We start from the raw sequence: 20,724 nt of genomic DNA on the forward strand, positions 1-20,724 counted from the left end.
CTATAAGACTGTGCATCTATGGATGCGGCAGTTCCTAAACTTCTTTGAGCACAGAACACTGAGGGCGGGGGGGTGGGAAGGGTGGAGAGAGGGGTAAGTAATGTACATATCTCACGGAATAGGGTTCTATAGAATACCTTCTATGGTACCCTAGTCTGGAAGCTTCCCTTCTCTTATGACAAGCTATTTCTGATGTGTGTATGTGTTTTCAAATAAAACGTTTTAAAAGATGTTTGTGCTTTGTACAGTTCCAGTCAGTAGTAACTTCCAAGTGGAACCCCAAGCAGAAGCTAAAAGAGAAAAGCCAGGGTCCGAACCAGCGTATTCCTGTATTTCAGCCCACCCTCCAATCATTATCTGTCTCTTAACAATAGTATTAGGTTTTAGCCTCTGAACAAGTTTGCTTCCACACAGATCCATAGAAAAAAGTGTAGAATTGGAGTATGATGCGAGAACTATTGACATGCCATTTGCTTTTCTTTCTAAATTAATTAATTAATTTATTTTTGGCTGCACTGGTCTTTGTTGCTGCTCACTGGCTTTCTCTAGTTGCCTAGAGTGGAGGCTACTCTTCGTTGCAGAGCGTGGGCTTCTCATCGAGGTGCCTTCTCTTGTTGTGGGGCATGGGCTCTAAGCATGTGGGCTTCAGTAGTTGAGGCACACGGGCTCAGTAGCTGTGGCTCGCGGGTTCTAGAGCACAGGCTCAGTAGTTGTGGCGCACGGGCTTAGTTGCTCCTCGGCATGCGGGGGTCTTCCCGGACCAGGGATGGAACCCGTATCCCCTGCATTGGCAGGTGGACTCTTAACCACTGCTCCGCCAGGGAAGTCCCTCACTTTTTAAAAAATATAAATGAAGTCCTTGTTTTAAAAAAACTAAAGGAGGCTAAATAGAACTTTTTTTTTTTTTTGCGTGGTACGCGGGCCTCTCACTGTTGTGGCCTCTCCAGTTGCGAAGTACAGGCTCCGGACGCGCAGGCTCAGTGGCCATGGCTCATGGGCCCAGCCGCTCCGCGGCATGTGGGATCTTCCCTGACCGGGGCACAAACCCGTGTCCCCTGCATCGGCAGGCGGACTCTCAACCATTGTGCAACCAGGGAAACCCTAAATAGAACACTTTTTAAAAAAGTTTAAAATTTTTATTTTTTATTGAAATATAGTTGATTTAAAACTATATTAGTTGTGTTGGTTTCTGGATGTACAGCCAAGTGATTCAGTTATATATATGTATGCATATTCTTTTTCATATTCTTTTCCATTATGGTTTATTACAGGATACTGAATATAGTTCCCTGTGCTATACAGTAGGACCTTGTTATTTATCTATTTTATATATAGTAGTTTGTATCTGCTAATCCAAAACTCCTAATTTATCCCTCCCTCACCCCTTTCCCCTTTGTTAACCATAAGCTTGTTTTCTATGTCTGTGAGTCTGTTTCTGTTTTGTAAATAAGTTCATTTGCGTCATATTTTAGATTTCACATATAAGCAATATCATAAAATATTTGTCTTTGTCCTACTTCACTTAGTATGATCATCTTTAGGTCTATCTATGTTGCTGCAAATGGCATTATTTCATTCTTTTTTATGGCTGAGTAACATTCTATTATATATATATATATATATATATATATATATCACATCTTCTTTATCCATTCATCTGTCAATGGACACTTAGATTGCTTCCATGACTTGGCTATTGTAAATAGTGCTGTTATGAACATTGGGGTGCATGTATCTTTTTGAATTAAGAGTTTTCTCTGGATATATGCCCAGGAGTGAGATTGCTGGATCATATGACAACTCTATTTTTAGTATTTTTAAGGAACCTCCATACTGTTCTCCATAGTGGTTGCCCCAATTTACATTCCCACCAGCAGTGTAGAGGGTTCCCTTTTCTCCACACCCTCTCCAGCATTTATTATTTGTAGACTTTTTAATGATGGCCATTCTGACTGGTGTGAAACTACCTCATTGTAGTTTTGATTTGCATTTCTCTAATAATTAGCAATGTTGAGCATTTTTTCATGTGCCTATTGGCCATCTGTATGTATGTAAACAAAACTGTTTCTAGCCAGATCCCAAAGTGCTTTAGGAATCTCACCTGGCCTTTATGTAGATGATATGGGGTTAAAGCCCTTTTTCAGATATAACAAGAATGGTGATTGTTAGCATGCTATTCTGGGCTCCAAGATGGAGATAAAGACAAGTGTGGCCAGGACATCAGCTAGAGGCAACATGCTAGGGGCGATGCGAGAACATGATAGTCTGCATATTCTGACTCAGCTGGAGCCCTGGACACAAACCAGAACTCAATCATGACCTCCTGGGAGCCTTGACCCAAGGGTTTATTTTGATTTCTTGGGAAATGGTTAGGAAACTTAAGTCTGTTTACATGTACACGTGAATGTGAGATTACTCAGGGGTCTAAGGTTACAGATAGTGGCAAAGCCCATCCAAAGTACTGACTCAGGGAAATCCACATTTAGAATTCAAGGAGAGAAAATAGGTCATTGTGTTTCAAATCCTGATCACTGGTTTAGATTGCAATCACAAAGCTGATCAATTTGGCCTCAGAGCCTTATAAAGAGCCTGGTCCCTGCAGCTCTGCATACTGACCCCTCCTGGGCCTTGCTCCCCAGAGGATGAGTCTGCTCCTACCCCTGGCGCTCTGCACCCTGGCCGCGTGCTGCGGGGCTACATCTCCACCCCACCCAGTCCCCAGCCCCTCACTTCTCTCCCTTGCCTGCAACAGCTCATATGTGCTTGATATCGCGAACTTCATCCTGCAGGACATCAACAGGGACCGAAAGGATGGCTACGTGCTGAGCCTCAACCGAGTGAGCGATGCCCGTGAACACAGACAAGAGGTAAGTGGCAGTACCCTCTGGGGCAGGTGCTTGCACAATTTGGGGAGGCTGGTCAGGGGACAGGAACCCAGAGATACCTGTTGGCAGGTGCTTTCCAAATCAGAAACCCTGCTGAGTACATGTTGCTCTCCTCTGCCAGGGTGCTACAGGCTCTTATTGTTATTAGAAACAAGTGCTAACGGTATCTGCTCAGAAACGTGTGTCCCACCGTTTATAAGAAATCTTCACAAACGTCATAGCCTTTGGCTTTGCCATAAAACAGGGACCTTTTTTGCTAGTCTTTAGGGGTTTCTGCTTCATGTGGGTTGTGCATTTCTCCTCCCCTTCCCACAGGCTGGTCTGGGGTCTCTGTTCTATTTCACGCTCGACGTGTTAGAGACTGACTGCCATGTGCTCAGCAGGAGGTCGTGGAAGAATTGTGGGGTGAGGATCTTACATCAATCGGTAAGTACTTGTGTCCAGGAGCTAGCTCAAGGAGGAAAACTAGGTGTTCTCTGTTTACAGGATGAAGATGGTTCAATGTGTGCCATCTTTAAATGTCCCTCTTTAAAATTTCTTTGGCAGGGTGCCTATGTGGTTATTCCAATTCTACAGACAAAACAGAATTTAATCAGAGGGGTATCTGAGGCTCCCACTGGGGTCATGACACCAGAATTGAAAAGTTGCCCCCAAATTATTTCCTACCACCAAGACTTTTCTGTAGGCTCTGAGCTAGTGTTTAAATTGAGAAAAAAAGATCTGAGGTGTAGTGCTCTGGAAGTGTGTCTAAGGAAAACTGTAGAAGTAATGGAGGGGGAACTTATAAATTTGTTTTATTTTGCTTTAGCTTGTTTCACTGAACACTGATATGAGATTTGAGGCTGGGGACAGGGACGGCTATGGTATGGGAACTATCAGAGGTGCCATGGAAGGATTTCCTGGAATCATAGAACCTAAAGGGAATCAGGATTGATCCTATTAAAGATGACCATAGAAGGGGCTTGAAGATAACATAGTCAGTTTTCATTTGATTCTCAATTATCCTGAGATTATTTTCATTAATTTATATGAAATTCTATGAGTACAGGAGTGTGATACAAGTGTTTAGAAGTGAACTATTTGACCAAGATATCTTTTTCTAATCATTTAACCAAATTTGTCAAACTGCACCTACCTGGTTTTGAAAAGCAAATAGTCTATTTACCATATTGTGAATTACATTTGTTAAGGTGACACTAGCTGCTATAACACATACACTAAAAAGTGTATACTGATTGCAAAATGATAGAAGTTGATTCCCATTCACATAAAGTTCAAAATAGAAATTCTTGATCAGGAAGGGGCTTTCCTCCGGGAGTGACTTGGAGACCCAGGTACCCTCCATGTTGTGGCCCTAGACTCTGCTGCCTTCAGCTTGTGGCTTCTGTGGTCACTATGCTCATCTGCATCAAGCTATGGAAAGGGAAAGAGCACGGAGGACAGATAGCACATGGGAGAGCTTTATGGACTAGACCTGGAAGTGGTTACATATCACTTCTGCTCACCTCACTGTGGTTAGAACTCAGTTACACACAGTCTCATCTAAGCAGGAAGGAGGCTGGGAAGAAGTCAAGCTGTGTCTCAGGAGAAGGTTAAACTGTTTAATGATCAGCTGGCAGTTTCCCCACCCAAAACTACTAAAATTGACCTTAAGTTTCTTGTTCTTTAAAGATGAAATGTCCAGTTTCATTCTGGGGGTATTTAAAAGTCTTAGTTCATTCCACTGTGTCATAAAATGTATTTGTTGGTTCCAGGTTTATGGTCAATGCAAAGCAATATTTTACATTAATAAGGCAAGAAGAATTTTATATTTACCTGCTTATAATTGTACTCTTCGCCCAGGTAAGAGATCACTTTGATTTTGTGCATTTTAATAATAGATGGAAAAAGAGCACTTAACTACACTATGCTATAGTGTATAGGGTTTCTCCCATCGTTACTTCCTATTCATTCCGAAGCCAAGTTCTTCATATATCCAACACTTTGCACTGCTCCTCTTCCCACAATTAATCTTCCTAAATAACCTGCAATAGCTCTACATTGTGTTCTACATCAAATCCTAAATTTTCAGTCTGACATAAATGGCATTATCTCTTTGACTGGACCCCAGGCTTCCTTTCTAGCTATTTCTGCCTTATTTCCTTCACTATACCAACTCTGCCCTCCATTCAACTGGATCGCTCACTATTTTCAGAATACACATCACACTTTCCAACCTCTGCATCTTGTTTGTTCTTCTCCCTCTGCTGAGGATGCCTTCCACTGATAACCTCTGCCCTTGGAACTCATAAGCATTCTTTAAAGATCATTGTCAATGCTGCTTCCTCCACCATGTTCTCTATTCAAGAAACTCCCCCTCCCCTCAAAAAACAAACAAAAAGTGGTGCTTTCCTCTTCTACATCCCTGTACAACTTTAACCTAACCATTCATGGAGTACAGACCATGCACTGCCTTGATTTGGGATCTTCTGTCTTATATTGTGTAGAACATTTTATCCCTTCTTCCTCTCTGCTACAACTCTCCCCCAGTTCCTATCAAGTGTCAGGAGTCTGTAATATCATTGAATAAATTAATAAATACATACATTCATTCTGGGTCTCTCTTTGAAAAGCAAGCATCCATGGCGTGGGAAAATAGGATATAGCTACTCATCAAACTATTATGTGTGTGTGTGTGTGTGTGTGTGTGACTCCCCTGGGAGATCTTGTTCAAGTGCAGATTCTGATTCCTTAGGTCTGGGGCAGGGCTTAAGGTTCTGCATTTCTAACAAGCTCTAGGTGATAATAATGCCATTGGTTCCTTTGAGAGACAAGGCAACCTTCCTGGTTGTGAAGATGAGATCTTCCTGGTTGTGAAGATGAGACTCGCCTAAATTAGAGGACAGCAACCAATAAAATGGATCAGGTCTTGAATGGAAGTCCTAGGTACCTGAGGTATGGGAGGTCAGGAAATGACATGTGGGGATAGTGCTGGGAATGACAGCTGTGGGTGTAACTTCCCCACAAAATGCCTGAATACATCCAAATAAACACACAGTTGATCAAAGCAATGTGCTTGCTTTGTCAAAACAACTTCTAGACAAGTTTCCTAGCCTGACTTTTATACAAGTTTTGCCACCCTCAGCTCCTCCCAATCAGACATTCTAGCTATACCATTAGTGTGATTATCCTATCCAGTCATGCAGTGATTTGATCAACTTTTATTTTCCAGCTCACTTGCATTTTCTAACCAAAGAGGGTGTGCTTCCACCTTCCATATGTCATTCACTCACTCATTCATTCAGCAGGTATTTACTAAGCACCAACCATGCATTAGACATTATGTTAGGTGTTGGCGACTAAAAAGTAAGTAAAACATGAACGGTAATGAAATCCCAACTCAGTCTGCTTTACAGAGGCAATAATGGTGGAAGATATTGAGCTAATTAGGAAAATGTTTTTATACCAATATACAGTTGACCCTTGAACAACATGGGTTTGAACTAACTATCATGGTCCACTCATACATGGATTTTTTTTTCATTAAATACATACTGTAATATTACACTATATGCAGTTTGTTGAATCCGTGGATGTGGAACTGTGGATACAGAGGGCTGAATGTAAAGATAAACTGGGATTTTTGGCTGTGCGGAGGGTCAGCACCCCTAACCACCGTGTTTTTCAAGGGTCAACTGTACTATATTATGTGTTTTTTAACTAAATTCCTAGGGTGAAAAAATTTGTGTAAGGTGAAACAACATTGCTTTATTTCCTTTTAAATTATGAAAGTAATACATGCTCATTGCAGAAAACTCTGCAGAAAGCTAACTTTCTTTCTAAATAATGCTTTTCCACTCCATCCTTGACAAAGCTGAGCATTATCGTTTTTTCTTTCAATCTCTGCTTCTGTTGTGATCATATGATTTATAGGATTATGTATCATTAAGGAGTTTTATTTTTAAACTTGCTCCCTTTGGCATCAACAGTTTCTCGAAGCGAGATTAGCATGATGTGCCCTGACTGCCCCAGCTCCAGCCCCTATGATTTGTCAGACCCCAGGTTCCTGGAAACTGCTACTGAGTCTCTTGCAGAATACAACAATAAGAGCCCCTTGAAGCAGTATTCTCTCGTCAAAATCACCAAGACTTCTAGTCAGGTGAGGCTGAAAGGCCAGTTACAACAATATGTCTCATAACTGTTGCTATCGCTATTGAGGCACTCTTTTTGATTAGAACCTTAAGAGCCTTTTCTTCATTCCCTACCTTTGGTAACCCTGATGCACATTCAATCATGTTCTAGTTTCTGAGTCATTCCATGGGATTTCTGTTAGAGTTGTGTGATATGATTTTACTTCATTGCCCTGAAGGCAAGAAGGGAAATGGACTCATAGTCTCCTTGGGTTATTCTACTTAGGTTCACTATTTACTACCACATTCCCGTATCTGGTTGACCTTGGACCACTTAGCAAGTCAACTTCTATTCTGTGTTTTAAATACAAGAGTGGATGCTGAGTTTTATGGGGTAGGGGAAATGTTCATTTGTACCTGAATTATGTTGATATCTATCATATGGAGAAAAGCTAATTTAAAAACAAATTTACGTGAGGAAAAATAAGCTCACCCAGGGGAAGGTTTTTAGAGCCCATTTAAATCCTCAAGAAGGGAAGAAAGGTATGGTGATTATGTTTTCTAAACAACAAAATCATAATACATGGTTTGATCATGGTGGGGATTACAGGGCCAGAAAGAGACCTGTGTTGACAATGACTCTGGGAATGTATGGTTTCTGTAAATATAATGTTGCCAAAGCTGAGTCATTTCTCCACTTGAGAAGGTTTGATTTTTATTTCTCACCTCTTGTCTCCTACCAGTGGGTGTTTGGCCCTGCCTACTTTGTAGAATATTTAATCAAAGAGTCATGTACCAAGTCCCAGGCTAGCAGCTGTGCACTTCAGCCCCCTAACTCTGTGGTGAGTATTGTTGAATGTATTCATAATTTAAGCTTTGTGCTCACAGATCATCTATACATATTTATTGAGCATAAATTATACATGAAGTGTTGTAATGCATGAGATACTTTTCTTCCCCTTAAGGAGCAACTGACTAGTTAGAGATGGCCCAGATGCAATAATATTTGATTGTAAATGCAGTTTTCATCAGCAATGTGATGCCTTTGCAAAAAATGATCATAGGAGGCTGTAAAAATATAGACAAATCTCCTCAGTGGTTGGTGGTAGTCCTGCTTTTATCCAAACAGACTCAGTTACATTTGGAATACAGCTTGGTGTTCCATTCCTTGGACCACTCTTTAAGAAGGACAAAGTGAAACAGGGCTTCTTTCAAAGAATGCAACCAAGATGGGGAGAGTGCCCTGAAACTATCTGAAGCACACCTAGTAGGAATGTCAATTGGCAAAATGTATTGTAGCACAATTAGGAAAAATGCAAGCTTTTTTTCCTCCCTTATTCACTTAGTTATAATAAAATTTTGTTAAGATATAATTCACACACCATAAAATTCACCCTTTTAAGGTGTACAAGTCAATGTTTTTTAGTCTATTCATAGAGTTGTGCTGTCATCACCACTATCTAATTTTAGAATATTTTCATCAGTCCAAAAAGAAACTCCACATCCATTAGCAGTCATTCCGCTTGCCCTCTCACCCACGCCCCCAGAAGCCACTAATCTACTTACTGACTCTATGACTACATTTTTTGAACATTTTATATAATGGAATCACACTGTATGTGGCCTTTTGTGTCTGGCTTCTTTCACTTAGCAAAATGTTTTCAAGGGTTATCCATGTTCAGCATTGATGTGTCAGTGCTTCATTTCTTTTAATGGCCAAATAATATTTCATTGCATGGATATACCACGTATTGTTTATCCATTCAACAGTTGATTGACATTTGAGTTGTTTCCTCATTTGAGATGTTATGAACAGTACTACTATGAACATTTGTGTATAAGTTTTTTTTCTTTTGGCTTACGGGATCTTAGTTCCCCAACCAAAGGTTGAACCTAGTAGGCCCATGGCAGTGAAAGCACCGAGTCCTAACCACTGGACGGCCAGGGAATTCCCTGTGTAAAGTTTTTATGTATACATATATTTTCATTTCTTTTGAGTACATACCTTGGAGTGGGACTGCTGGGTCATATGAGAATTCTATGTTTAAACTTTTAACTAACTGCAAACTGTTTTCCAAAGTGATAGCACCAGTTTCATAATCCCATCAGCAATGTGTGAGGGCTTCTATTTCTTCATGTTTTTGCCAATGCTTATTATTATTATCTGTCCTTTTTATTATAGCTATCTTACTGAGTATGAAGTAGTCTCTCATTTTGGTTATATTTGAATTTTCCTAATGTAATGATTGAGTATCTTTTAATGTGCTTTTTGGTCATTTGTATGTATTCTTTGGAGGAATGTCTATTCAAATCCTTTGTCATTTAAAACTTAGATTATTTATTTTTTTATTGTTGAATTGTAAGAATTCTTTACATATTCTGGATATAATCCCCTTATCAGATATATGATTTTCAAATATTTTCTCCCATTCTCTGATTTGTCTATTCATTTTCCTTTTTTTTTTTTTTTTTTTTTTTTTTTGTGGTATGCAGGCCTCTCACTGCTGTGGCCTCTCCCATTGCAGAGCACAGGCTCTGGACGCTCAGGCTCAGCAGCCATGGCTCACGGGCCTAGCCACTCCGTGGCATGTGGGATCTTCCTGGACTGGGGCACAAACCTATGTCCCCTGCATCAGCAGGTGGACTCTCAACCACTGCGCCACCAGGGAAGCCCTATTCATTTTCTTGATGATGTTCTTTGAAGTACAAAAATTTTAAATTTTAATGAAATCTTCTTTATTTATTTATTTTTTTTGAATGTGCTTTTTGTGTCATATCTAAGAATCCATTACCTAATCCAAGATCACTAAGATTTACTCCTCTGTATTCCTCTAAGAGTTTTATAGTTTTAGCTTTAGGTCTCTGACCCTTTTTTTTTGGGGGGGGGGGCACGTTGCATGGCATGTGGGATCTTAGTTCCCTGACCAGGGATCGAACCCCTGTCCCTGCATTGGAAGCACAGAGTCTTATCCACTGGGCAGCCAGGGAAGTCCTCTCTGACCCATTTTTGAGTTAATTTTTGTATATGATATGAGGTAGGAGGTTCAACTTAATTCTGCTTGTGGATCTCCAGTTGTCCCAGCACCATTGGTTGAAAAGGCTATTATTTCCCCCATTTAATTGTGTTGACATACATTTTGAAGATCAACTGACTATAAATGTAAGAGGTTTTTTTTGTTTGAATTTTTGAATTTTATTTTATTTATTTTTTTATACTGCAGGTTCTTATTATTCATCAATTTTATACACATCAGTGTATACATGTCAATCCCAATCGCCCAATTCATCACACCACTACCACATCCCCTGCCACGTTTCCCCCTTGGTGTCCATACGTTTCTTCTCTACATCTGTGTCTCAATTTCTGTCCTGCAAACCAGGGCAGAATTCATCTGTACCATTTTTCTAATTCCACATATATGCGTTAATATATGATATTTGTTTTTCTCTTTCTGTTTTTCTCTTACTTCACTCTGTATGACAGTCTCTAGATCCATTCACGTCTCATCAAAAGGCACAATTTCATTCCTTTTTATGGCTGAGTAATATTCCATTCTATATATGTACCACATCTTCTTTATCCATTTGTCTGTCGATGGGCATTTAGGTTGCTCCCATGACCTGGCTATTGTAAGTAGTGCTGCAATGAACATTGGGGTGCGTGTGTCTTTTTGAATTATGGTTTTCTCTGGGTATATGCCCAGAAGTGGGATTGCTAGATCATATGGTAATTCTATTTTTAGTTTTTTAAGGAACCTCCATACTGTTCTCCATACTGGCTGTATCAATTTACATTCCCACCAATGGGGCAAGAGGGTTCCGTTTTCTCCACACTCTCTCTAGCATTTGTTGTTTGTACATTTTGTGATGCTGCCCATTCTAACTGGTGTGAGATGATACCTCACTGTAGTTTTGATTTGCATTTCTCTACTAATTAGTGATGTTGAGCAGCTTTTCATGTGCTTCTTGGCCATCTGTATGTATTCTTTGGAGAGATGTCTATTTAGGTCCTCTACCCATTTTTGGATTGGGTTGTGTTTTTTTTTAATATTAAGCTGCATGATCTGTTTATATATTTTGGAGATTAATCCTTTGTCCGTTGATTCGTTTGCAAATATTTTCTCCCATTCTGAGTGTTGTCTTTTCATCTTGTTTATGGTTTCCTTTGTTGTGCAAAAGCTTTTAAGTTTCATTAGGTCTCATTTGTTTATTTTTGTTTTTATTTCCATTACTCTAGGAGGTAGATCAAAAAAGACCTTGCTGTGATTTATGTCAAAGAGTGTTCTTCCTATGTTTTCCTCTAAGAGTTTTATAGTGTCTGGTCTTACATTTAGGTCTCTAATCCATTTTGAGTTTATTTTTGTGTATGGTGTTAGGGAGTGTTCTAATTTCATTCTTTTACATACATACATAGCTGTCCAGTTTTCCTAGCACCACTTATTGAAGAGACTGTCTTTTCTCCATTGTATATCCTTGCCTCCTTTGTCATAGATTAGCTGACCATAGGTGTGTGGGTTTATCTCTGGGCTTTCTATCTTGTTCCATTGATCTATATTTCTGTTTTTGTGCCAGTACCATATTGTCTTGATTACTGTAGCTTTGTAGCATAGTCTGAAGCCATGGAGTCTGATTCCTCCACTCCACTTTTTTCACTCAAGACTGCTTTGGCTATTCGGGGTCTTCTGTGTCTCCATACAAATTTTAAGATTTTTTGTTCTAGTTCTGTAAAAAATGCCATTGGTAATTTGATAGGGGTTGCATTGAATCTGTAGATTGCTTTGGGTAGTATAGTCATTTTCACAATATTGATTCTTCCAATCCAAGAACATGGTATATCTCTCCATCTGTTGGTATCATCTTTAATTTCTTTCATCAGTAGACATAGTTTTCTGCCTACGTAGGAAACTTTTGTCTTTTGTCACCCTAGGTAGTTTTATTCCTAGGTATTTTATTCTTTTTTTGCAATGGTAAATGAGAGTGTTTCCTTAATTTCTCTTTCAGATTTGTCATCATTAGTGTATAGGAATGCAAGAGATTTCAGTGCATTAATTTTGTTTCCTGCAACTTTACCAAATTCACTCATTAGCTCTAGTAGTTTTCTGGTGGCATCCTTAGGATTCTCTATGTACAGTATCATGTCATCTGCAAACAGTGACAACTTTACTTCTTCTTTTCAATTTATATTCCTTTTATTTCTTTTTCTTCTTGATTGACATGGCTAGGACTTCCAAAACTATGTTGAATAATAGTGGTGAGAGTGGACATCCTTGTCTTGTTCCTGATTTTAGAGGAAATGCTTTCAGTTTTTCACCATTGAGAATGATGTTTGCTGCGGGTTTGTCGTATATGGCCTTTATTATGTTGAGGTAGGTTCCCTCTATGCCCACTTTCTGGAGAGTTTTTATCATAAATGAATGTTGAATTTTGTCAGAAGCTTTTTCTGCATCGATTGAGATGATCATATGGTTTTTATTCTTCAACTTGTTAATATGGTGTATCACATTGATTGATTTGTGTATATTGAAGGATCCTTACATCCCTGGGATAAATCCCACTTGATCATGGTGTATGATCCTTTTAATGTGTTGTTGGATTCTGGTTGCTAGTATTTTGTTGAGGATTTTTGCATCTATATTCATCAGTGATATTGGTCTGTAATTTTCTTTTTTTCTAGTATCTTTGTCTGGTTTTGGTGTCAGGGTGATGGTGGCCTCATAGAATGAGTTTGGGAGTGTTCCTTCCTCTGAGAGTTTTTGGAAGAGTCTGAGAAGGATGGGTGTTAGCTCTTCTCTAAATGTTTGATAGAATTCACCTGTGAAGCCATCTGGTCCTGGACTTCTGTTTGTTGGACAATTTTTAATCGCAGTTTCAATTTCATTACTTGTGATTGGTCTGTTCATATTTTCTATTTCTTCCTGGTTCAGTCTTGGAAGGTTATAACTTTCTAAGAATTTTTCCAGTTCTTGCAGGTTGTCCATTTTATTGGCATAGAGTTGCTTGTAGTAGTATCTTAGGATGCTTTGTATTTCTGTGGTGTCTGTTGTAACTTCACTTTTTTCATTTTTCATTTTATTGATTTGAGTCCTCTACCTCTTTTTCTTGATGAGTCTGCTAATGGTTTAGCAATTTATCTTCTCAAAGAACCAGCTTTTAGTTTTATTGATCTTTGCTATTGTTTTCTTTGTTTCTACTTCATTTTTTTCTGCTCTGATCTTTATGATTTCTTTCCTTCTGCTAACTTTGGCTTTCATTTGTTCTTCTTTCTCTAGTTCCTTTAGGTGTAAGGTTAGATTGTTTATTTGAGATTTTTCTTGTTTCTTGAAGTAGGCTTGTATAGGTATAAACTTCCCTCTTAGAACTGCTTTTGCTGCAACCCATAGGTTTTGGATCATCGTGTTTTCATTGTCATTTGTCTCTAGGTATTTTTTGATTTCCTCTTTGATTTCTTCAGTGATCTCTTGGTTATTTAGTAACGTATTGTTTAGCCCCCATGTGTTTGTGCTGTTTATGTTTTTTTCCCTGTAATTGGTTTCTAATCTTATAGTGTTGTGGTCAAAAAAGATGCTTGATATGATTTCAGTTTTCTTAAATTTCCTGAGGCTTGATTTGTGACCCAAGATGTGATGTATCCTGGAGAATGTTCCTTGTGCACTTGAGAAGAAAGTGTAATCTGCGGTTTTTGGATGGAATGTCCTATAAATATCAATTAAATCTATCTGGTCTATTGTGTCATTTAAAGCTTGTGTTTCCTCATTAATTTTCTGTTAGGATGATCTGTCCATTGGTGTAAGTGAGGTGTTCGAGTCCCCCACTATTACTGTGTTACTGTTGATTTCCTCTTTTAGAGCTGTTAGCAGTTGCCTTATGTATTGATGCGCTCCTATGTTGGGTGCATATATATTTATAATTCTTATATCTTCTTCTTGGATTGATCCCGTGATCATTATGTAGTGTCCCTTCTTGTCTCCTGTAGCATTCTTTATTTTAAAGTCTATTTTATCTGATATGAGTATTGCTACTCCAGCTTTCTTTTGCTTTCCATTTGCACGGAGTATCTTTTTCCATCCCCTCACTTTCAGTCTGTATGTGTCCCTAGGTCTGAAGTGGGTCTCTTGTAGACAGCATATATATGGGTCCTGTTTTTGTATCCATTCAGCAAGCCTGTGTCTTTTGGTTAGAGCATTTAATCCATTCATGTTTAAGGTAATTATCAATATGTATATTCCTATGACCATTTTCTTAATTGTTTTGGGTTTGTTTCTGTAGGTCCTTTTCTTCTCTTGTTTTTCCCACTTAGAGGTCCTTTAGCATTTGTTGTAGAGCTGGTTTGGTAGTGCTGAATTCTCTTAGCTTTTGCTTGTCTGTAAAGCTTTTGATTCCTCCATTGAATCTGAATGAGATCCTTGCCGGGTAGAGTAATCTTGGTTGTAGGTTCTTCCCTTTCATCACTTTAAGTATATCATTCCACTCTCTTCTGGCTTGTGGAGTTTCTGCTGAGAAATCAGCTGTTATCCTTATGGGAGTTCCCTTGTATGTTATTTGTCATTTTTCCCTTGCTGCTTTCAATAATTTTTCTTTGTTTTAATTTTTGCCAATTTGATTATTATGTGTCTTGGCGTGTTTCTCCTTGGGTTTATCCTGTATGGGACTCTCTGCGCTTCCTGGACTTGGGTGGCTATTTCCTTTCCCATGTTTGGGAATTTTTCGACTACAATCTCTTCAAATATTTTCTCTGGTCCTTCCTCTCTCTCTTCTTCTTTTGGGATCCCTATAATGCGAATGTTGTTGCATTTAATGTTGCCCCAGTGGTCTCTTAGGCTGTCTTCATTTCCTTTCATTCTTTTTTCTTTATTCTGTTCTGCAGCAGTGAATTCCACCATTCTGCCTTCCAGGTCACTTATCCATTCTTCTGCCTCAGTTATTCTGCTATTGATTCCTTCTAGTGTAGTTTTCATTGCAGTTATTTTATTGTTCATCTCTGTTTGTTTGTTCTTTAATTCTTCTAGGTCTTTGTTAAGCATTTCTTGCATCTTCTTGATCTTTGCCTGCATTCTTTTTCTGAGGTCCTGGATCATCTTCACTATCATTATTCTGAATTCCTTTTCTGGAAGGTTGCCTATCTCCACTTCATTTACTTGTTTTTCTGGGGTTTTATCTTGTTCCTTCATCTGGTACATAGCCCTCTGCCTTTTCATCTTGTCTATCTCTCTGTGAATGTGGTTTTTGTTCCACAGGCTGCAAGATTGTAGTTCTTCTTGCTTCTGCTGTCTGCTCTCTCTGCAAGGGTTTATTTTTGTACCTTCAATTTTATTCCATCAATCTGCATATCTATTCTTATACCAGTACCACACTATCTCCAATATTATAGTTTTGTAGTAAATTTTGAATTGAGAAGTCTGAGCCCTCCTATTTTGTTTTTCCTATTTAAGATTGTTTTTGGTATTTTGGATTCTTTGCATTTTCATAATAAATCAACTTTAGAATCAGCTTGTCAGTTTCTATCTTTAAAAGCAGGAAATTTGATAAGGATTTCTTTGAATCTGTAGACCAATGTATATAGTATGTACTGTCATCTTAAAAATAGTAATTCTTCCAGCCCATGAATATGGGATGTCTTTTCATTTGTTTAGGACTTATTTAATTTCTTTCAACAATGTTTTGTAGTGTTCAGTGTCCAAAACTTTCACTTTTTTGTATAGCTAAGTATTTTATCATCTTTTATGCTGATATAATGTATTTGTCTTCTCAATTTTATTTTTGGATTATTCATTGCAAATATATAGAAGTATAATTGATTTTCATATTTTGATCTTGTATCCTGAAACCTTGTTGAACTCGTTTTTATAGTTCTCATAGTTTTCTGGTAGAGTCCTTAGGATTTTCTGTATACAAGATCATGTCTTCTACAAATAGTTTTAGTTCTTCCTTTCCAATCTAAATGACTTTTAATTCTTACCTAATTTTCTTGACTAGAACTTCCAGTACAATGCTGAATAGAGATGGGGAGAGCAGATATCCTTATCTTGTTCTTGATTTTAGGAGGAAAGCATTCAGTGTTTCATCATTTAATATGATGGTAACTGTAGGCTTTTTATAGCTGCTTTTTTATCAAGTTGAGAAAGTTCCTGTTTAGTCCTACTAGTTTGTTGAATGCTTTTATCAAAAAACAGTATTAGTTTGTCTCATGCCTTTTCTGTGTTAATGAGATAATCGTTTGGTTTTCTTTTTCTCCTTTAATCTATTAGTATTCTACATAACAATGATTTTTTTATATTAAAACAGACTTGTGCTTTGGGGATGAATCACAATTGATCATGTTGTATAATCCCTTTTATATGTTTCTGAATTCAGAGTTTTAAAAATATTTATTTATTTATTTTTGGTTGTGTTGGGTCTGTTGCTGCGGGCTTTCTCTAGCTGCAGCGAGTGGGGGAATACTCTTCGTTATGGTACACAGGCTTCTCATTGTGGTGGCTTCTCTCGTTGTGAAGCATGGGCTCTAGGCATGTGGGCTTCAGTAGTTGTGGCTTGTGGGCTCTAGAGCGCAGGCTCAGTAGTTGTGGTACACGGGCTTAGTTGCTCTGTAGCATGTGAGATCTTCCCACACCAGGGCTTGAGCCCATGTCCCCTGCCCTGGCAGGTGGATTCTTAGCCACTGTGCCACCAGAGAAGTCCTGAATTCAGTTTTCCAGTGGTTTTTTTTTTCTTTTAAAGATTTTTAATCTGATATTTATAAGAGACATTGGTCTGTAGTTTTTCTATGTCATATCTGCCTGATTTTCTTATGAGTTTAATATTGGCTTCATAGAATGAATTGGGAAATTTTCCCTCCTCTTCATGTTGTGATTTCTTCTTTGGCCAATTGGTTATTTAAGAGTGTTATTTAATGTCCACATATTTGTGAAAATTCCAATTTCCTTCTGTTATTCATGTCTAATTTCATCCCATTGTGGTTGGGGAATGTACTTTGTGTGATCTCAGTTCTTTTAAATGTATTGAAGCTTGTTTTATGGTTTAACATAAGGTGTATCCTAGAGAAAGTTCCATGTACACTTGAGAAGAATGTGTATTCTGCTGTTGTTAGGTAAAGCATTCTGTAATTGTCTATTAGGTTTAATTTGTTTATAGTGTTGTTCAAGACTTCTGTTTCTTTGTTGATGTTCTGCATACTTATTTTATCCATTATTGAAAATGAGGTTTCCAACTATTATTGTTGCATTATCTACGTCTTCCTTGAATTCTGTCAGGTTTTTCCTACATACCTTGGGGCTCTATTATAAGGGGCATTATATTTATAGTTGTTGTGTCTTTCTAATAAATTGAGCCTTTTATCATTATAAAATGTTTTTCCTTGTCTCTAGTAACAATTTTTGTCTTAAAGTAAATGTTGTCTGATATTTGTATAGCCATTCCCAGCTCCTTTTTGTTACTGTTTGCGTTGTTAATTTTTTTCCATCTTTTAATTTTCAACCCATGTGTGTCTTTGAACCTGAACTATGTCTCTCAAAAGTCTTTCATAACCAGTCAATTGAATATTAAGGAACAATTGGGAAAATGTCTTCATCATCTTCTGTAGAATCTCCCTTTCTCACTTCTCAATGCCATCTTGGGCAGGTCACATAGCTTTCTGGTTATATTCAGTAATAAGAAGAGTTTCATTTAGACTATTAAGATTCACTTTCAGGTATTAAAAATTCTTTTTAGTCAATTCTGAATCAAAACTTCTACCTCATATCCAATTCAAAGCTTTTTCCTCCCTGTAGCTCAAGCCTGACCTAGAGCTTAGAACCTGCTGTGAGGAAGGAGTCAAGGTCTGTTCTTTCACTCTTTCTCCCCCTCCTGCAATCATTTATTTAACTGTGGCTCTTCCAATTTCCAGGAAGAATGAGAGAGGATTAGAGAAAAGAGTTTAAAGTCTTTTACATAACTGGACCTGCAGTTGTAATTTTCTCTTGGTCTACACTGGCCCTCTGTTTACACTTGAAAAAAATGCATACTCTATGACTCTAAAATTTCTCTTCTAGGAATTTACCCTAAGGATGTATGAAAAGATATAGCTTCAATGTTTAAACATAAAAAATTAGATTCAATCCAGCTTCTAACAAAAGAGAACTTGTTAAATAACACAGAGGAATATTAGGTAGCCATTATAAAGAAAATCATAGAAAACTATTCAGTGTCATAGACGGATTTTCACTATATATTGTTAAGTGACAAAAGAGAGTTATAAAATATTATGAAGAGTATAATTCTATTTTTCTAGAAGAAAAATTACGTATGCATAGGAAGAAATGTTAGAAGAAAAGAAATCAAATCACTGCAGGAAATGGGTACCTTTCATGTAGTTACACGTCTTTTTATTTTCTATTTGTTTATCCACATTCTAAATAACTGTTTATTACATTTCTAATAAGAAAACAAACTTATTTTATTTTTAAATAAAGGAAAGTTTAAGGAGATGAGAGTAGTCTTGTCTGAGAAGCAAAAACTCAGGTGGAACATACATAAAGAGCTGCTATATGAGAGATGAAAACAAGTTTTCTAGTTGACCCAAGGGTAGAAGTGGGGCCGAGAGATAGACCCAGATTTCTGTGTCTGTTCTATAGACACAGATTTCTGCTCAAAACAAAGAATTTTCTAATAGAGTTTGTTCCTCAAGAAATCCTGAGTTTCTCTCATCAGAGGTAATTTAGCCTAGTTTGGGTGATTACTTGGTAGGGATGAGCTAAAGAATTGGCTCAGAGCCTACCTGTTACATGGTAGGAGCATGAAAGTGTTGATTGACTGTGTGTCTATGTAATCAGAAAGCAAGTTGATTTCCATTTATGATCATTGATAATTGTAATACACATGTGACATTGTATTTTCCTGTTTTTAGCCTGTTGGTATTTGCCACGGTTCTCTTAGTGAACGAGGCTCAGGAAAGTCAGTCTCCGTGACTTGTGACTTCTTTAAATCACAGGTATTTTTTAGTCTAATTGTTTGTATTTCTGTGAATAAAAGAGCAGATTATTTTAGTTGCCCCTACCCTACCATCTCCTTTTATTTTCCTAAAATCCATGATCACCACTTTATTCAGGGTGTCCTAAGGCCACATCCACAGGGTCGCTAAAAGAAAGACCTGTCACCCTTTCTTTTAGTTACAACATGGTCCCTATAGCATAAGTAAGACCCCTGTAGGTTGAGTGGCTCAGGCCTCTGAGATATTAAATTCAGTGTCCCAAAGATTCTTACCCTGAACCATAGGTAGAAGTTGTTTCCATGGAAATACTGAATTCTTTTTCAGAAGTATTTATTGAGCACTTACCATAAAGCAGCCTGGTGTAGTTGAGAGGGTGGTTGAGACAGGCCACCTGGGTTCCAGTCCTGTTCTGCCACCTACAAGTTGTGTGAACATGGACAATTTTCTACCTCTCTGAGTCTTGGTTGCCTCATCTATAGAATTGGATTGCAATACCTACCTCCTTCAGAGCCCCATGAGAAACAGGTCAGAGAATCTGGTTGAAGGGCACTGCCCTGGGCCTGGCACAGAATAAACAATCAATAAAGGTGGCTTCTTCTGCCACTACTAGGAGTGGGGAGACACCTTACTAGGGACTTTGAACAAGCCATCTTACCTCTCTGGATCATTGTTCAGCTCTGAAATTTGTGAAGCCTACAGTCAAGCTTCTAAAGGTTTGGTTCCCCCTGGCCCTTATCGGTTTTGCTTTTCAACCATTTATTTATTTAAAATTTTTTTGGCCATGCGGCTTGTGGGATCTTAGGTCCCCAACGAGGGGTTGAACCCCAGCCCATGGCAGTGAAAGCCTGGAGTCTTAACTACTAGATGCCAGGGAATTTCCTTTAAGCCCTTTAATCAGAGGCCCATCTAGCTAGCCTCCCTTTGAAAATTCCATCAGAAAGGCACAGAACAGCATAACCTAGTACCAGGCATGGCAGGGATTTTCTTGGAGGACATTCCCTTATTTGAAAGCATTCTTATTTCAGGCTCCCACCACTAGAGGTGAAAACTCTACTGTTAACCAGAGACCTGAGAACATCTCCAAGGTGGAAGAGCCCCAGCAGAAAAACACAGCTCCCACCAACTCATCCGCCAAAGCTGTGCCCAAAGGATCTGTCCAGTACCTTCCTGACTTGGATAACAAGCCTAAAGGTTCCCAGGGAACGGACCCTGTTGAAGCCTTCCCTGTGCAGCTGGATCTAACCACAGATCCCCAAGGAGAACCACTGGATGTCTCCTTCCTCTTCCTGGAGCCTATGGAGGAGAAGCTGGTTGTCCTGCCTTTCCCCTCAAAAGAACAACACTCTGCTGAGTGCCCAGGACCAGCTCAAAATGACAACCCTCTTATTCTCCCACCTTGAGAACCATGTAGAAGATTCTGGGGGACATACTGCCCTGCAGGAGATGAGAGGTGTTGGGAAAAGGGGGACAGAGAAACAGTTCAAACATAGAGAAGGCTAATAAAATTATAAAGTATGTCTTTTTGACTCCTCTTGGTCTCATCATGTTGCCTGGAAATGGAAATAAGACTTAACTGTTTCCTTGCACACTGGGCTGCATCCCTCCTAAACCATCCAAGGCCCCATGCCATGGATAGATGCCTCTCATATCTTCTGCCTCTCTCTTTGTAATGACTTCTTACTTTTAGCTAATTGTTTCTGATGTAGGGCCTTACTTAAGAATGTCCTCATCTTTCTGAGGTTAACCTAAAACAAATAGACTGAAGATA

The 20,724-nt window shown here is 38.6% G+C and overlaps 1 protein-coding gene across 3 annotated transcripts; it reads left to right on the forward strand.

Moving 5' to 3' along the window:
• Positions 1-2,642: 2,642 nt before the first annotated feature.
• FETUB (fetuin B) lies at positions 2,643-20,356 on the forward strand. Of its 3 annotated transcripts, XM_059063759.1 has the most exons (7): positions 2,643-2,867; positions 3,201-3,311; positions 4,640-4,727; positions 6,854-7,023; positions 7,738-7,836; positions 18,873-18,956; positions 19,982-20,356. In XM_059063759.1, exons 1-7 carry the CDS (start codon positions 2,643-2,645, stop codon positions 20,354-20,356), a joined length of 1,152 nt encoding a protein of 383 aa, XP_058919742.1. The 3 variants fall into 3 exon arrangements, with proteins under 3 accessions (XP_058919742.1, XP_058919743.1, XP_058919744.1); XM_059063760.1 differs by lacking the exon at positions 3,201-3,311; XM_059063761.1 differs by lacking the exons at positions 3,201-3,311; positions 4,640-4,727 and having other exon boundaries at positions 2,643-2,871.
• Positions 20,357-20,724: the final 368 nt, after the last annotated feature.

Source organism: Kogia breviceps, chromosome 5, assembly GCF_026419965.1.
Source record: "Kogia breviceps isolate mKogBre1 chromosome 5, mKogBre1 haplotype 1, whole genome shotgun sequence".
Taxonomy (NCBI): domain Eukaryota; kingdom Metazoa; phylum Chordata; class Mammalia; order Artiodactyla; family Physeteridae; genus Kogia; species Kogia breviceps.

What these genes read in the sequence shown, in the direction of transcription:
- FETUB (XM_059063759.1), top strand. Translation starts at nt 2,643, where the DNA reads ATGAGTCTGCTCCTACCCCTGGCGCTCTGCACCCTGGCCGCGTGCTGC. An exon ending in TGAGGATCTTACATCAATCG is followed by an intron (nt 3,312 to 4,639) that starts GTAAGTACTTGT and finishes TGTTGGTTCCAG; the next exon opens with GTTTATGGTCAATGCAAAGC. An exon ending in TTCAGCCCCCTAACTCTGTG is followed by an intron (nt 7,837 to 18,872) that starts GTGAGTATTGTT and finishes TCCTGTTTTTAG; the next exon opens with CCTGTTGGTATTTGCCACGG.